The sequence below is a fragment of the Rutilus rutilus genome, assembly GCF_951802725.1.
Source record: "Rutilus rutilus genome assembly, chromosome: 3".
Lineage (NCBI taxonomy): Eukaryota > Metazoa > Chordata > Actinopteri > Cypriniformes > Leuciscidae > Rutilus > Rutilus rutilus.
This window is the reverse complement of record NC_140211.1, coordinates 27,216,325-27,232,133: the sequence shown is the minus strand read 5'-3', so window position 1 is coordinate 27,232,133 and position 15,809 is coordinate 27,216,325. Positions and strand designations below refer to the sequence as shown.

The 15,809-nt window shown below is 39.2% G+C and overlaps 3 protein-coding genes across 7 annotated transcripts; 1 reads left to right on the top strand and 2 right to left on the bottom strand.

Annotated features, from left to right (window-relative positions):
• Nucleotides 1-1,471: 1,471 nt before the first annotated feature.
• On the top strand, nucleotides 1,472-2,880 carry aplnr2 (apelin receptor 2; the record flags this gene model as incomplete). Its single annotated transcript, XM_084405610.1, has 1 exon — nucleotides 1,472-2,880. The coding sequence occupies one exon, from the start codon at nucleotides 1,472-1,474 to the stop codon at nucleotides 2,693-2,695; it is 1,224 nt and encodes a 407-aa protein (XP_084261736.1). The 3' UTR covers nucleotides 2,696-2,880.
• A 426-nt stretch (nucleotides 2,881-3,306) lies between these two features.
• psmc3 (proteasome 26S subunit, ATPase 3) lies at nucleotides 3,307-7,767 on the bottom strand. 3 transcript variants are annotated; one of them, XM_084406116.1, is made up of 12 exons: nucleotides 7,663-7,757; nucleotides 7,019-7,099; nucleotides 6,805-6,930; nucleotides 6,593-6,697; nucleotides 5,699-5,761; nucleotides 5,441-5,578; nucleotides 5,204-5,347; nucleotides 4,813-5,058; nucleotides 4,586-4,731; nucleotides 4,119-4,200; nucleotides 3,624-3,747; nucleotides 3,427-3,567 (listed from the first exon to the last, which is right to left on the bottom strand). In XM_084406116.1, the coding sequence occupies exons 1-11, from the start codon at nucleotides 7,702-7,704 to the stop codon at nucleotides 3,637-3,639; spliced, it is 1,284 nt and encodes a 427-aa protein (XP_084262242.1). In that variant the 5' UTR covers nucleotides 7,705-7,757; the 3' UTR covers nucleotides 3,427-3,567; nucleotides 3,624-3,636. The 3 variants fall into 3 exon arrangements, with proteins under 3 accessions (XP_084262241.1, XP_084262243.1, XP_084262242.1); XM_084406115.1 differs by having other exon boundaries at nucleotides 3,307-3,747; nucleotides 7,663-7,767; XM_084406117.1 differs by having other exon boundaries at nucleotides 3,307-3,747; nucleotides 7,669-7,755.
• An 800-nt stretch (nucleotides 7,768-8,567) lies between these two features.
• mtch2 (mitochondrial carrier homolog 2) lies at nucleotides 8,568-15,140 on the bottom strand. Of its 3 annotated transcripts, none has more exons than XM_084405803.1 (14): nucleotides 15,041-15,140; nucleotides 14,355-14,469; nucleotides 13,392-13,476; nucleotides 13,167-13,273; nucleotides 12,338-12,361; nucleotides 12,027-12,083; nucleotides 11,735-11,792; nucleotides 11,586-11,637; nucleotides 11,427-11,486; nucleotides 11,060-11,153; nucleotides 10,815-10,862; nucleotides 10,178-10,245; nucleotides 9,809-9,884; nucleotides 8,568-9,370 (listed from the first exon to the last, which is right to left on the bottom strand). In XM_084405803.1, coding segments are annotated over exons 1-14 (933 nt in total). In that variant the 5' UTR covers nucleotides 15,043-15,140; the 3' UTR covers nucleotides 8,568-9,283. The 3 variants fall into 3 exon arrangements, with proteins under 3 accessions (XP_084261929.1, XP_084261930.1, XP_084261928.1); XM_084405804.1 differs by having other exon boundaries at nucleotides 14,745-15,066; XM_084405802.1 differs by having other exon boundaries at nucleotides 12,338-12,358; nucleotides 15,041-15,060.
• Between the last annotated feature and the right edge of the window lie 669 nt (nucleotides 15,141-15,809).

Below are 15,809 nucleotides of genomic sequence, written 5' to 3'. Positions count from 1 at the left end.
ATCCTTAGGAAAAGCAGGTATGACATTCTTTGGTTCATGTTGGATTTTCACCTGAGCATTGCTTTTGTGAAATAGATTTTATTGCAGCTTCTCCTATAAATGTAGTATGTACATCATCTGGAATTTATTCTTCAGGTTCTATATTAGACAAAAGAGAGGGTTTGCCATATAGTGATCAATTTAATAAATATTATGTTTATTCATTTAGCAGACACTTTTATCTAAAGTGACATTACTGGCAGTTTATCATGAGCCACATTGTTTCAAGCATATAGATTAGTACACAAGATAAAGTTAAATGCAAAAAGTGTAACACTGCATGGTCAAAAAAGTCACTGTTTGTATTTAAACACGCAAATACTTAAGAGTCTACGATTAATTATAAATAATTATTACAGTGATTAATATGTTTCTGGCATGTTATGTTTGGCAACAATTCTTTTAACCCTAACTGATGCAGTATCCTTTTCATTTCATTTAAACAGCTATGTTGGAAGATGTATCCCATGGCCATATTTAATGATAGCAATATATTACATGTAATCATTGAGCTGACACTTTTTGCCAACGTGACTTTACAAATGAGGAGAGCAAATTAAGCAATCAAGCCAACAATAGGGCAGCAATATGCAAGTGCTGTGACTAATCTGTCTAGTTACATGAAGCAAGGTTGTTTTTTTAAATTAGTTATAGAATAGCAAGTGTTAATATTAATGGGTCAAGTGTTCACATAAAAAGATGCATCTTCAGCTGTTTCTTGAAAATGGCTAAAGACTCAGTTTGATAATTGAAGAGTTAAACCACTGGAAAGAGAGGTTCAGGGAGCATGAGGAATCGTTTTCACACATGAATCCTGACTTTAACACCATTGAAAGTGTTTGGGATGTGTTGGCGTAGACTTTACAGAGTGGTTTGACTCTTCCATTGTCAATATAAAATCTCAGTCAGAAATGAATGCAACTCTTAATGAAAATAAATGTTGTGATGTTACATAAGTGTCTAAACAATTCCACAACGAATGCACAGTACAATTAAAGCTAAAGTCAGTCCAGCAACATTTTAAGAGTTTGTGACTTTTTTTTTTTTGTATATAAGCCACTGTGATACAGTTATTTATCTATTTTTAATGCAGTTTCCAATAATCTTTTTTCTTCTTCTTTTGTCTATAAGTGATATCCCACAGAAATCGAAGAAGATTGAGGAGGAAGGAAGAATCACTGACTCATTCAGCTCATTCGTGGGAAACTTCCCAATTTGGATCAAACAAGAATCCGGGGGAAAAACAAGGATAAAGGTCATCTAATCATCAGTTCAAAGATTTAGCAAAGTTTTGCATTTCTTGAAAACTATCACTGCAAAACATTCTCCCCCTCTAGATCCCTTAAAAACTCAGAAGAAACTCTGAGTTCTGTATTTCCTGCTCATGTCATTTATTTGCTTTCTGCAGTAGGTGCAAGTGTGTGGCTCTCAGATGTCTGGGTCTCTGCCCTTCCCTTCACCCTCTCCCTTTCCCTCATGCGACTACAGTGAATGGTCTCCAACTTGGGTGCTGATTCCGAGTGTGTACCTCTTGGTGTTTGTCGTGGGCTCCCTGGGTAACGGATTAGTGCTATGGGTGTACCTGGACCGCCGAGTGAGAGGCCGCGGGAGGATTGGCAGCTGCTCCAAATCTTCCCAATCCTCCGATCCTCCTCCTTGCCGCTCCACATCTTCTCGTTCAGTGACCGAGTCTTTAATAGCCAGTCTAGCATTGGCTGACCTGGCCTTCGTCATGACCCTGCCTTTGTGGGCGACATACACAGCGCTGGGCTACCACTGGCCCTTCGGCCAAGTTCTGTGTCAGGTGAGCAGTTACATCGTGGCACTGAACATGTACGCGAGTGTGTTTTCTCTGACTGGGCTTAGCGTGGAGCGTTACTGCGTCATCATACGACAGCGTGGCAATGGACCAAAGCAGGGACGGTCAGCCACACGTGCCAAGTGGATTGTGGGCACCGTGTGGCTGACGGCTGGAATCCTGGCACTGCCTGCTCTGCTTCTACGGACTGTTAGGGAGGTGGATTTGGAAATGGGGGCTGATGGCGACAGGCAGGATGAACATGCGTTCTCCTGCTTGTGTGACATGGACTACTCCAGTTTGATCTCAAGTGAACTAGACCCTGCAGCTTCAGAGCAAGCGGAGCTGATGTGGTCAGCAGCTTTGGGGTTAAAATCAACTCTTCTTGGCTTTCTGTTACCCCTGGTAGTGCTTCTGCTCTGCTACGGCTGGCTGGGGCGTCTCCTTTCCCGACACTTCAGCCTAGGCCTGCGCCCCGATCATACGCGCCAACGCAGGCTCCTCCGCATCATCATCACCCTTGTGCTGGCCTTCTTCCTCTGCTGGCTACCCTTCCACACCAACAAGACACTCTCCGCTATGGTGGAACTGGGCATCCTTCCCTTTTCCTGCAGTTTCGACCAGTGGTTGGTGGCGGCCCATCCATACTCCATCTGTCTGGGCTACATAAACAGCTGTTTGAACCCTCTGCTGTACGCTTGCTGTGACCCAGCACTCCGGAAGCACTGCAGCGGTCTGCTCGTGTGCTTATGGGTCAAATGCAGAGGTCAGAAGGGAGGAGAGAAGAATGAGCAACGCAAGAGTTCACCAATACCATCCGGGACACATGAAGTGACAGTTAGTAGAGATGAGCAATGAAGAGAGGCAAAGAGACTCTGGGACTGAGCTGGACCATTTCTGTGGAAAAATCTGTTTGTTTTTTTTGTAAACAATCATCTGTGAGATTTAGCATGAACTTCACCCCCTCAAGAAAACAAATTGCCAATAGAATGTGGGAACTGATAAGAAGACAGGATCCAGTGAACGTTTTCCCATGACATGATGCCAGAGTGCAGAGGAGCTAACAAGTTTTAGATGAAATGCACCTGTACTTCCCATCATAATGATGCAACTCAAACTGTTTGTGCAGTGTGTGCATGCTGATGATTTATGAACAGCTACAGTAATGTTATTTCCTTTTTATGCAATCATTTTTACATGAAAAATAAAATGTTGAGTCTATTTAGTCATATCATTGACTTCTAGGATCAGTAGGCATTTATTTTATGTATAAATGTAAGTTTGTTAAAAAATATATATATAAAAAAAATATATATATATATATATATATATTGGGAGATTGGGAGTGTTTGAAAATTACAACTTGCACTTAAGCTGTGGATCATTCACTACTGATTTTCCTAATCTCTAATAATAACAGAGGAGATATGCAGAAACAACATTTCATAGAAAGAAGGCACAAACAAATGATGGAAAAAAGTTTGGTGTTTTACTGAATTGAGAGACAGACATAAGGTTAACTGAAAATTATTCCATAAGTCATAACTGTGAGGCAGTACACTCTAAATTTGGCTGATCTGTCTATATCAGAACCAGGTAATTACTCAGAACATTACTGTATCTTAGCAGCACAGGTTCACAGCTGTGCCTGATCCTGCTGTTGGACCTCTTACACACTCACACACTTGCACACACATATGTGGATGCACACAGACACACACACACACACACACACACACACACACACACACACACACACACACACACACACACACACACACACACAGCCATCCACTGCATTAAGCATAGTACTGCAGATTGGCCTTCTTCTTCGCCTGCACCTCCAGAATGCCCTCCATGTAGTCCTCATGGTTAAGTTCAGTGGCCCCACGCCGCAAAGCAATCATGCCCTAACACACAAAATTGAACAATACATGTGTATTTAACATCAAGTAATAACAATCAGGAGCAATGACTATCCATACAAAAGTTAAGTAGAGCATTAAAGTGTTTGATTCAGATTCTGTTTTGCAAGCAAAAAAAAAAAAAAAAGTGTTTTAGGTTTATTTGTGCATTAAAACAAGCGATGGTCAGATTGGTTGTATCTTGCATTAAAGCATGTGAAAGGCCAGAGTACTTTTTAGTAAACATATGTCTCCCCTTTTGAAATCTAAACTTAAAATCACACCCGATTCCAGGGCCTTAACCACAATGCTTACATCACCACACACAAAAAAAAAAAGATATAAACAGTAAAGGTAAATTAATTGATCATACTTACAGCCTCAACACACACAGCTTTACATTGAGCTCCATTGAAGTCATCAGTACAGCGTGCCAATTCTTCATAGTTCACATCAGGACTACAGCACACACACAAAAATAAAAAAATTAAGGGATAATGCGAGAAATGGTGGGAGAGAACAAATTTTTGCATTTTTTAGAATTCTAATTCAAATTTCCATAACAGTTGCACTTTAGTTTAACAGATGGACAATTTGACTATCATGCAAACCCAAATTTATATGTTATTTTATTTAGTTTGAAAATAAAAATAAAATCATGATTCTAAAAGTATCCAGAATCGTGCAGCTGTACTGTGTGCTCTACCACTACACAAGTGTCTCATCAGTGGATGACCATTTAAAAGCAAAAGCTCAAACTATTAATAAAAAAAAATTAAATCTATATTTTCTCATCACAACACCTAAGACCACACTGAGATGCAAAAGAAGAAATGCTCCATACCAGACGTTCATCTTGCGCGAGTGGATCTGCATAATGCGAGCACGGGCCTCCTCGTTGGGCATGGGGAACTCGATCTTACGATCCAGACGGCCTGAACGCAGCAGAGCCGGGTCAAGGATATCCACCCTGTTAGTGGCAGCAATCACCTTAGAGGAAACAAGAAATTGCAATATAAGGCTGACAGGCCCATGTTTGTGACAGAGTAGCATATGGGCACAAGTGTGTACCTTCACTTGCATGTTGGGCTGAAAGCCGTCTAACTGATTGAGCAGCTCCAGCATGGTCCTCTGCACCTCTCTGTCTCCGGCCTTCTCACTGTCAAAGCGCTTGGTGCCAATAGCGTCCAACTCGTCGATGAAGATGATGGAGGGAGCTTTCTCTTTGGCGAGAGCAAATGCGTCACGCACCAGTTTGGCACCATCACCAATAAACATCTGCACCAGCTGAGGGCCAGCCAACTTCAAAAACGTTGCCTGAGAAAGGACAAAAGTGAGGTAAAATGTGAGACACCAACACAAAAACTCTAGTGAATGTTAATAAGCCACATTATAGCCATTTGTTATCCATCATAAAAGCAGCACAGCACTGATGGTTCTCTCTCGCTCAGAGACACTGCACCTTGGTTTGGGCCGCACAGGCTCTGGCCAGCAAGGTCTTTCCTGTGCCCGGTGGTCCATACATCAGCACTCCCTTTGGCGGTTGGATGCCCAGATTCTCAAACTTCTCTTTGTGGTTCATGGGCAGAACAATCGCCTCCACCAGCTGCAAAGAGAAAAGCAGTGAGCTCAGCAACTGCCAAACTGTCATTGTGAGCAACTTCTGGTGACTGGAATGAGGCAATTTATCAGCCAGTACCTCTTGGATCTGTTTGTCAAGGCCACCAATGTCACTGTACTGCTCTGTAGGCCTCTCATCCACTTCCATGGCCTTAACTCTAGAGTCATACTCAGTGGGTAGAGTCTCCAAAATCAGATAGGAGTCCTTATTCACACCCTGCAAACAGGTCCAGAAGCACTTTCAACACATTTCTAAGCAAAACAGACTTTTTAAACAACATCATTTAAGAATGAGTATCCTGAACAAATCTGTCAAGTGAAATTCATTTCCACTTACCACAAGATCACCAGGTTTCAGTTTCTCAGCATCCACCAAACCAATCACAGGCAGGAAATAGGTCTGCAATTACAGCACTAAATATTAGTCATGAACAGAAAATGAATTTTTACAGGAATGACAAAACCAAAAATAATGTTTTGGTAATTAAATTTGGGTAACTGAACTTGGTATGATGTTCAGGGCGTTTTGACATTAAACCAATGATTATCACGTTTGGCAACAAGCTGCCTCTCAATATCTCAGCCGATCAAATTTTACTAACTTTTTCTATAAATCCAAAACATTTGTTAACATGTATTCTTTACCTCAATGAGCTCATTGTTTCTGCCCTAAATTAATGCAGTGTTAAATTAATACATTGTTAGCTAACTGCATGATATATATGAACATTTCTGAAATACATAACGTGGACAATGTCACCTCAGAGAACAGACCACACGATTAGGGTCCAATTCTCAATATGAACTAGGCCTAGTTGCTTATTAGCATGTATATTATTAGCATACTGACTGTTATATGCTATTAGTACTTATAAAGCACATATTAATGCCTTATTCTGCACGATTATATTCTACATCCCTTAATCCTACCCAATACCTAAACTTAACAACTACCTTACAGACTATTAATAAGCAGTAATTAGGAGTTTAACGTAGTAGTTAATAGAGAGAATTGGACCCTAATCTAAAGTGTGACACAATTTTCTATTTCAGATGAATATTTTTGGTTTCTGAAATTTCAGTGAATCACTACTAAATATGTCATACATTTTAAAACCCTAAGACAAAGATATCAAAACCTAAAACCTACACAAAAGTACTGGAAAATGTTTGTAAAGAAGAAAAAAGCATGATGGTACGCCACAGAAAAACAAGCAAGTCTTTGACTCACCTGCCGTGTGGAGGTTTTGATGACGGCACACTTGCCCTTCCTCTGCGAGTCCAGATCAATGTTGGCCCCATCCTCTTCCTGGTCATTAGGATCTACATCCAGCAGCTTCCATTCAAACATACAACACATACAAGCTTTAAATCTCATACACATACAGAAAGGCATTTAAAAAGCTCCCTAGTGCCCCGTTCTGGCACATTTTTTTTTTTTACCTCTATGACGTTAGAGACGAGGTAGGGCAGAGTCTTGTTCACTTTGATTTTCTCTGTGTTTTCCTTGATCTTGTCTTTCATGGCCTGCAGCTCATGAGTGACACGCAGAACCTCACTCTTCATGATCTGAAATCATACACATTATAATGACATGCAGAACTGCATGCAGACACTGAAAACATTTTTGATGATGATGACATGATTTACAGGGTACCTTAATCTCACTGTCCAAAAGACGAGTCCTCTGAACAATCTCTTCAGTGGACATCTTAAGAACTTCCTCGCCGATGCCATCCTGTAAAATACAACGAGGTAATGTATGAATACGGGTTGTGTGAAAAAGAATACTGTATGTAACTTATTAGCACGTCTGCCTGCCTGTGCCTGTCTGTTTTAAGTCTTCCAGACCCTAACCTCATAAACGTCAGATATCTAATCATTCTAATGAATAGGAATACTCGGAGAACATCTGATCAAGCTTAATGAGCAGAAGAAAACACCGTTAGCTTATCTCTGCTAATGTTATCCTAGCAAGCTAACGTTACCTCCACACTTTTAGACTAAAGATGTATTGTGATCTTCCTGTAATTTTGGAACTTAAAATCGAGTCGATTTGTTATTATTTATCACGCTGAATGATCGTAGGGATGAACGCACACGCTTATAAAAAGGGAATGAAGCGAAATGAAATTCACTGTGTCATGCTATGCTCTACCATCAGAAAACCATCAGACACAATGCCCGTGCTCAAACATCATTTAAACACGCGTCTATCAACATACAGCATGTTTCTCCACATATACAACTTTAACTACTTTTGGAAAATAGAATTGAACCTAAAGAAAACATAAAGCAGACCTCCACCTCATCCCAAACTGATCTGTCATTCAGCGACGACATCTTGAAATGCTTCTTCTTCTCAGGAGCGTGTTTGTGTTTTTGTGGATCACGTCAGTGAGCGTCACTGCCCCCTCCTGGCGCGGATGAAAACTGCTTGGGACTGACGCTCGCTCTGATTAGGGTCTCGTTTATGTAATTTATTTGTACGTAGATCAGAGATCTTAAAACCTTTTTCAGGCCAGTATTTGTGAATAGAGAGACCGATTAAGCAGCACTCAGTACGTTTTACAAATAAAAGTACAATAGTACTGTATAAAGTACCAATCGTATAATTATTTTACATGAATAGGGTTCAGATCACATGACCAACTGATCCGATCTGACCAAATAAAAAAATTCTGAGTGCAGTAAATTAGCCAAAAAAAGCATATTGTACCATAATACTATTTTCCTGTGTTGTTTTCAAAGGCATTAAAATGTTGCTGTGCAAAGCCATATAAATGTACCTTTCATTTAAGTTTGACATAATACTCGATGTAGACATGACAAGCAAAAATGTAGCTTAACTACTTCAGCTTAGCTTTGGTTGATACTAATCCTTTTATTTAATGCATTTTTTCCCCCACAAACATTTTACATTATTAAACAATTGGCAAGACCCCGTTGAACACCCATAGTTCTTAATAAATACCTATTTAATAAATCATCCCCATGATGATCAAGCATATTCTTGCTCGCATCATATGTAAATAATATACTATTTGCAGTTCTTGTTAGACTGCATTTCATTTGCCCTGTATTTGTTTTCTGCACAATGACAATACAATTAAAGATGAAGAAACACAATGTTACAGCTAGTCGCTGTATGTTTAGCACTAGTCTGTTGTGCAGATGATGGACAGCTAAGACACAAAGACCAAACAAAGCATTCTCACATTTATTTGGGTCCATTTGAAGGTTGTTAGAAATAAAAACTTCAACTGTTTCTGACTGGAATGAAGCTCTGATGGAGATGTGGGTGGAAGTCGACCTCCACACCAAACACTGTCCAAACTCACTCACTGATATGAAGCCACAGAGACTTGTGTGTCAAAATAACCAAGGTGAGGGTCAAGCTCAGTAAAGTTATGCAAAACACATCGGGTAGACAATACAGTGGCTCAAAGTGCTGCATAAACTTCCTCTCACATAAACACAAGTAAGTCTGTTATCAACAGGACAGAGAATTTCTTTTTTGTCTGTCAGTCAGTCAGTGCATGAACCAGTAGAGACAAACACAGATCTATAATTACTGACGAGCATTATGGTCGAGCAAAAAAATAAAACAGTTGTAAGGGGCACATATAGTCAACAGCGCCCTCGAGTCGCTGAAATTATACTGCGATTCATTTACTTGGTTATGTATACAAATCCCTGGGTATTAAAATAAAGCTCTTCATGATTTTAAATCAATGCAAATCACAATGTAGTGAAAAGGTACTGATAAAATTAACAGTAATAATCCTGGAGGCTGATGCAGACTGATTATCAAAAAAAGTTTGTCATCTTAAACAAGTGCATACGAAGGATTAGGAGTCCAACTTTGTGGGTCATCTCAATTATATTATCATAATTATAGACTATGCTGATAGCTTCCCATTCAAAAAAATCTCTTCTGCTCAATGGCATACATCTTCCCGGCAGGCAACTTCCTGAAGAACAGGCTGTTGCCTCTGCTCATGTTGCCCTGAGACACACAAGGAGAGAGGGGGAATCAGAATTAGATCATCTGACAGTTTCTTCAAATGGTAACAATTTCTAATAAATCTGTGGGAAGTGTTTTATAGTGGTCAACAAAATATTTTTCTCTGTTGCTAAAGATGCTCTGCCACTCATCCAGTCAACAGATTAACTTTGGATGACAAGAGAAACAACTTCAGCAACAGGAGAAACTGACTAGAATGAAACTGTTTTTGGTTGTTTTATGCAGTCATGTAGTTAAACTCATTATTACAATAGTATGGTGCTTTAATTCTATTAGCCCTTTAACTCGATTAGCCTAGTCAGATTCCAATTAACATTAGAAGGTCATTAGCAGAAGAAAAGAGACATTCAAGACCAGTTAAACTCAAATCCCCATTGCAAGTAACTTGTTAAAAAAAAAAACAAAGAAAAAACTGCTCACCTCTCGGCTCAGGTGACCCCAGCAGTGGAGCCAGTTGGGATAAATGGCAGCATAAGGTGGCAGACCTCCAGCCAGCCTGGGTCAGATCAGGAGAAACATTACTTACAAATGATTATCTGTATACCTGCATTAGTCTTAAATATGGTAAGGATCAGTCCAGCAAACTAACAGGTAACCTACATGCCAGTAGAAGTAGTGAATTGATAACTATAGTTACAGAACTTGATCATGAGGTGAAAGCGTCTAACAAGTTTAAGATTAAAAGCTTCTTACGAAGCTAAGAAACCAGATCTCTGACTATTGACTCACTATGCACGCAAATCTCCTTCCATTCACAAACGCTTCCACTAGTCACACAAAATCCCTTACCCACAGTTATTTACTGCCATCAGGTTGGACACCAATACAAATGGATACGTCAGCATACTTGCAAAAAACTGAGAAAATGTCAAAAAGAAAAAAAATTAGAATGAGAGCAATAGCAAAACCTAGTCAGACACATTAAAAATAGAATCACCACTGGCTAGTACTTTGTTTTTTTTTGTTTTTTACTCGCCAGACACACACAGACCCACATACTGTATATAAAGCAAACCATCTCTCTCCAATTAACTCTTTCAGCTGTCATCTGGTTTTCAAAAACCAATAATTGTCTTGTGTTTTCTACTTCTATATTTTAATTTAGGAAAATTGCTTTATTATAATTCGATTTATTCCACGCCTTGATAAATGAGCTTGCCGTTCTTTTCCGTCAGTCCATGTCTTCTAATGAGTAGGTGCCCTAAGCGCTTACTGGACAGTATCAGTGCTGTGAGTAAAATGACTGGCGAGTAAAATCAAACAATTTACCAGCCAATGGCTATTGATTGACAGACATACTTAGCTCAAAATTTGGAAGAATATGCAAATGATTTACATGCTTTGTAGAGGGTGGTATCAAAAGTGAATCAAACGATACTTTGCGCTTCCCACTGATCATGTGAATAGCTTGTGTCAGATGACTTACCCCGGTCACAGCTTGAGAGCAGTTCTTGATCTCTCCTGTATGACTCGTCTGAGATAAACAACAGGATAATCGACTCAGTATACACAATGCAACTATGATCGCTACATATGTACAACTGTTGTTCTTGCAGAACACTATGCAATGATGAAACAATAAATACAGAAAACTTAAAAGTATCTCACATACTTATAAAAGTTCCAGATGCTTTATTGTTCATACATGAGTTTGCGTGTGTGCTTACGTACCGAGTCGTCTATAGTGTATGTGTTTATGAAGTGAGCAAGCATGTTGCAGATCCACAGGGAAAGAGCATCACCCAGTAAACGAGGAATGAGGCCACTGTGGGTTGACAAACACATAAACAGTGAAGTTAAAGACAGTTTGGATCAGTTGTAAAATAGCCTGACAACATTCAGGAAAATTTTTCATGTCAAACCCATTCAATATTTTATTTCTTTATTTAGCACTTAAAATGACTAGCACATTTGTGAGGTTTGATTGATTTCCCCCCCCTCATTTATGCATCCCCAACCTCAAGTGTTGCAGTTTTAACATGATGTCATGCATTTAGAATAGCACAACTTTAGAACAACAGCATCATGAGGCACTTACGCAAAAAAACCCAGGATTCCCTCTTCCCTGTAGATGGTAACTATGGAGTCAAAGACACCACTGGAAGAAGAAAAAAAAAAAAAAAAAAAAAAAAAAAAAAGGATGAAATTTGTGATGCAGAGAAGAAATCGTGAAATCCCAGAAAAGAAAATGACTGACCAGTATTTGGCTTCTCTACCAATAAATTGGACCATGCATCTGAGAGTGATCACTGCATGGAAAAAAAGACAACAGTGACATTCACAGATTGAGAGAAAAGTGAGATTCAAATCACAAACCATGTTATTTATTGTATTAACTGTATTTACCATGTAAAGGGTGCGTGACAACTGTAGCACATGAGCGTGCAATCATCTCTTTAGTGGTCTGAGAGAACAAATAAAATGAAAGGAAAGTAGAAAAAAAAAAACACATCACAAATACACACAAAACATTTCAGATTTCAGACAACAATGATCGGTGCAAACATGACAGCCTGTTTGGAAATATTTTCTACTTGTGTCATTTAGTCACATCTGACTTGTGACCATGTGAACAGGCCTCCGCTTACATACAAGGCGGCATAAGAGCCAGTCTGAAATTCTGCTTTATGCGTCTCACCTCATTTACTACATGTTGCAGAGAACCATCCTCTGCTTTCTGGCTGCTTTTCACCACCTGAGAGGGCGAAGAAATGAGATGAATGCTATTATATCACCGATCACACAACAGTGCAACAGTCTGCAGCAATGAAGCCAAAGTTGAAAGAAAGAAAGAAAGAAAGAAAGAAAGAAAGAAAGAAAGAAAGAAAGAAAGAAAGAAAGAAAGAAAGAAAGAAAGAAAGAAAGAAAGAAAGAAAGAAAGAAAGAAAGATGCATGTGCTGGACTGAAGCACTAAAATAATACTTCTGCAAACATGCATGTGTTCCTACCTCAATTTTTTCCTCCTGGCACTTCTGTGGGTTATAACAAAAGGTTAGAGCCAGATAAAAAGTATAAATAACCTCTGCTCAACTGTGCCCAGCCAGAAAATTACAGAAGTCACATTGCAACAGTCTAAACAGCACAGCCAGTAACACTCTGCACAGATCACAGTTACAGAAAAACCTAACTAAAGGCTGGAATACACAACATGACTTTTACACAAGACATCATACACTTGCTGACTTAAGGTTACAGAGAAAACTGGGCATCATACTCTAAACAACAGGATGTGTAATCCTTGAACTTCCAGACTTTTTAAACCATTCGAAAAACACAACAAACTCAAAGAAATATGTGCCTCTTTGCTATTGGATATGAAAACAATGAGATCTAAAATCAGCTACAAATATCAAACATGTTTGAGGTCCTCCAAATGAATGGAATCATAGTCTGAAGCTTCTAAAAACAATTAAATAATAATAATAATAATAATAATAATATACAGTTTGTGTCCATCATACACTACATGATTTTCTGCAAAATCAATCAATTCAGACTTCCCAAAATCTGGAGACTGGCTATGACTTTCATCAACTACCAGCTACACATTCAGACACAAATGGGGGGAAAATCTGGGAAAAAGTAGTGTATTCCAGCCTTAATTTACATCCCTTTACATGCAACAATCGTAAAAGTTATCTGGTACCTTTCCTACAGTCAATACATTCTTAGCATATTCTGTATGATTCCTTTCTATTTCTGTTCTTAGCATACACTTTCTTATCAAAGAGGTCTACAAGAAATAAACCTCTGAAGAGCCTGGTGTGCATTTCGTACCTGCAAGACTTTACTGTGGACAAGGGTGCCAATGGTCCCAGCACAAAGCCTTGGAGCGAGGCCCTTAAACAGGCCTGATTTCCCATCGATTTTGATGATGTGTTTGGCTGAAATAAATAAATGAAAGCATAAGAAATGCATGCATTTTTTTAAATTATATTGGAGACCATATAACTGAATGGCAATGTAGACACACTGTAGAAGCAACCATTCGCTTAATCTCACCATATGCAAAGAGCCCTGGAAGCTGGTACACTTGTCGACCAAACATATTCCTGCCAAGAGTAGGAGGAAGAGGTTCATGTCCAACCTATGTTTGCAAAGATACAAACAAGTTAGTGCGCCATTAAAGACGGATGTGAAATTGATACACAATATATTGTGATACACATGTAGACGCAAGTCAGTAGTATGTTTCAATATCTGACTTGGAAGAAAGACAGTCTTTTATAATATTACAATTCTGTGAAAACCTGTCACAATATATCAGAAGTAAACAATGTGAAATTGGGTATAAACCTCAATTAGATTATAAAAATAAGAAATGGCTTGTGTTATTTAGCAGACTCGATTTTCTTCCACTTTTACACAAAACAAATGGGGTGACATCTGTGTTTGCCTACTACACCATAGATACATTTGTTATCAGACTGCAATACAGTGCAAATGTAAAGCACCCCGCCTTACTGTTATCACAATAACCTGCAGCAACCTTAATCATTAGACAGAAAGACAGACGTGCTTTACCACAACCCTGAATGACACAAGACACTTATGTGAATATGCAGTTCGCGTTGTTTTCAGGGGATATAAGTTATACATTACAATAGTATGAGTTGTTGGTATGTGCTAAAATTGCTATAAAAAAATATTTCTGACAAACCTTAAAGGTTGACCTTTCAGAGCATTAACTTACACATTAGATAGACAGCGGTCAATAACCCTGATAAAACCCTTAATAATAACCACACAATAATGAGCATCAACACCTTTATCCCTGTAAACACATGTACTGCACACAAAAATGCTCGTGTCTGAGAAGGAAATATTATCATATATGCAGCTAACTGTTAACAAACCAACTGGCTAACATTTATCAACATGCTATCGAAACTGGTCGACAGCAGCGCATGTGCAGTCGAGAACTTGCTGCTGGTGTAATTTTTCCGTGTAATGTGTAAATCTTACCTGAACTAAAACCTTGATGTACATAAGAGGGTGGGAAAGGACTGTCAGTCCAGACCCAAGGAGGACTTGGCCACATGTGTCCGCCATTACCAAGACAATCCGAAACGTCCCCCTCCTTGACAGAGAAGGTCCGTTGGTAATACGCACAAAACAGTGTTGCCAGATTTCACAAAAAAAAAAAAAAAAAAAAAAAAAAAAAAAAATTAGTATTACAATCTAAGCCTAAAATAAGCAATTTTCCTCACGAACAATAGGCCTAAACAGTCGAGCTCAGTTTTTGAACAGCCGATGACTGCCAGATTTCATTTAATAATTTACCAAAAATTAAAAATGTTTCGCATTCAACTATCTAATGAAATTAATGTTTTTCTCTCTCGCGCGCTAACACACCTGTAGACATATAATCGGGGTAAGTGAGTGAAGGTCAGGAAAAAGCTAAAACAAATTCAGGGGATTAATCATATAATGTAGAAAGCTCTAGAACCGCAGGTGACAACAACAGTGGTCGGTATACTTTCGTGCAGTAGTACCCAAGTAATACCCGATTCGGGAAAGAATAAAAAAAATAAAAATAAAAAATGCTAAAAACCACAACCCATTTCCTATATTTATAAATGACTTATTTAAAAAAAAAAGAAAAAAAAGAACAAAGTCGCTTATAAAAAAGCGGACATGGCAACACTGACATCAAGTGATGACGTTCCTCGTCTACATTGATCACCTGACTGGAAGCTTTTTATTCGTTATCCGGGGCCCGGGCCGGCAGGTGGCACACTCTTACATCACATTATTAGGCAGAAACTAGGCCTATATGAGTTGTCTGGGTCCCTGCTGCCTTGCTGAATGCTCATTAAAGTAAAATGAAAGAATTTTATGAACAGAACAACGCTTGTCAATGAGAGTTCTTTTCATTTACATAGTCGAGGTAAGGCTGCCCCAGAGCTGGGCTGCCCTATAGTTGTGCCTGCTTCTGTGATCATCTCATCTTCAAGTCTTATGCATTTCCTCTGATTCACCTATTAAGTAAGGGTACTGTTGGCAGTGGAAACGCTAGCCAATTCATGGTTTACCGAACCGTTCCGTACCGTACCATACTGTACTGTACCATACCGTACCGCTCAGTGGAAACGAGCCATAAGTCTGCATAAACAGGCAATACCTTATCGTTTCCACTGAGAGGTACAGTACGGTACGCAATTATTTCCGTTTCCACTGTCAAAAGTTGTGAATGGTACCAAAATGCCGAACCGTACCGTACCACTTTTTCAGTACCCTTCCGTTGGGGTACCTAGCACAGTGGTACGGTACTAAAGGGTGGAGCTAGACTCACTGCAGAACGTTGATTGGTTGACAGATATCGTCACTTGCGCGTGCTACAAGGAGAATGACTATGGGAAGCCGTTTTAGCTTAAATTGTACCCAGTGTTACTCGTCGTAATTGCATTTTTACTCGTA

Excerpts from the sequence above, each read along its gene's own strand:
- mtch2 (XM_084405803.1), bottom strand. Across the intron at positions 13,477-14,354 it reads ACATCAAGGTTTTAGTTCAG|GTTGGACATGAACCTCTTCC; the intron begins GTAAGATTTACA and ends TTGCAAACATAG. Across the intron at positions 13,274-13,391 it reads TCCAGGGCTCTTTGCATATG|CCAAACACATCATCAAAATC; the intron begins GTGAGATTAAGC and ends TATTTATTTCAG.
- psmc3 (XM_084406115.1), bottom strand. The coding sequence starts at position 7,704 with ATGTCGTCGCTGAATGACAGATCAGTTTGGGATGAGGTGGAG. Across the intron at positions 6,698-6,804 it reads TCGTCTCTAACGTCATAGAG|CTGCTGGATGTAGATCCTAA; the intron begins GTAAAAAAAAAA and ends TTTGAATGGAAG. Across the intron at positions 4,201-4,585 it reads TCGCGCAAGATGAACGTCTG|TCCTGATGTGAACTATGAAG; the intron begins GTATGGAGCATT and ends TGTGTGCTGTAG.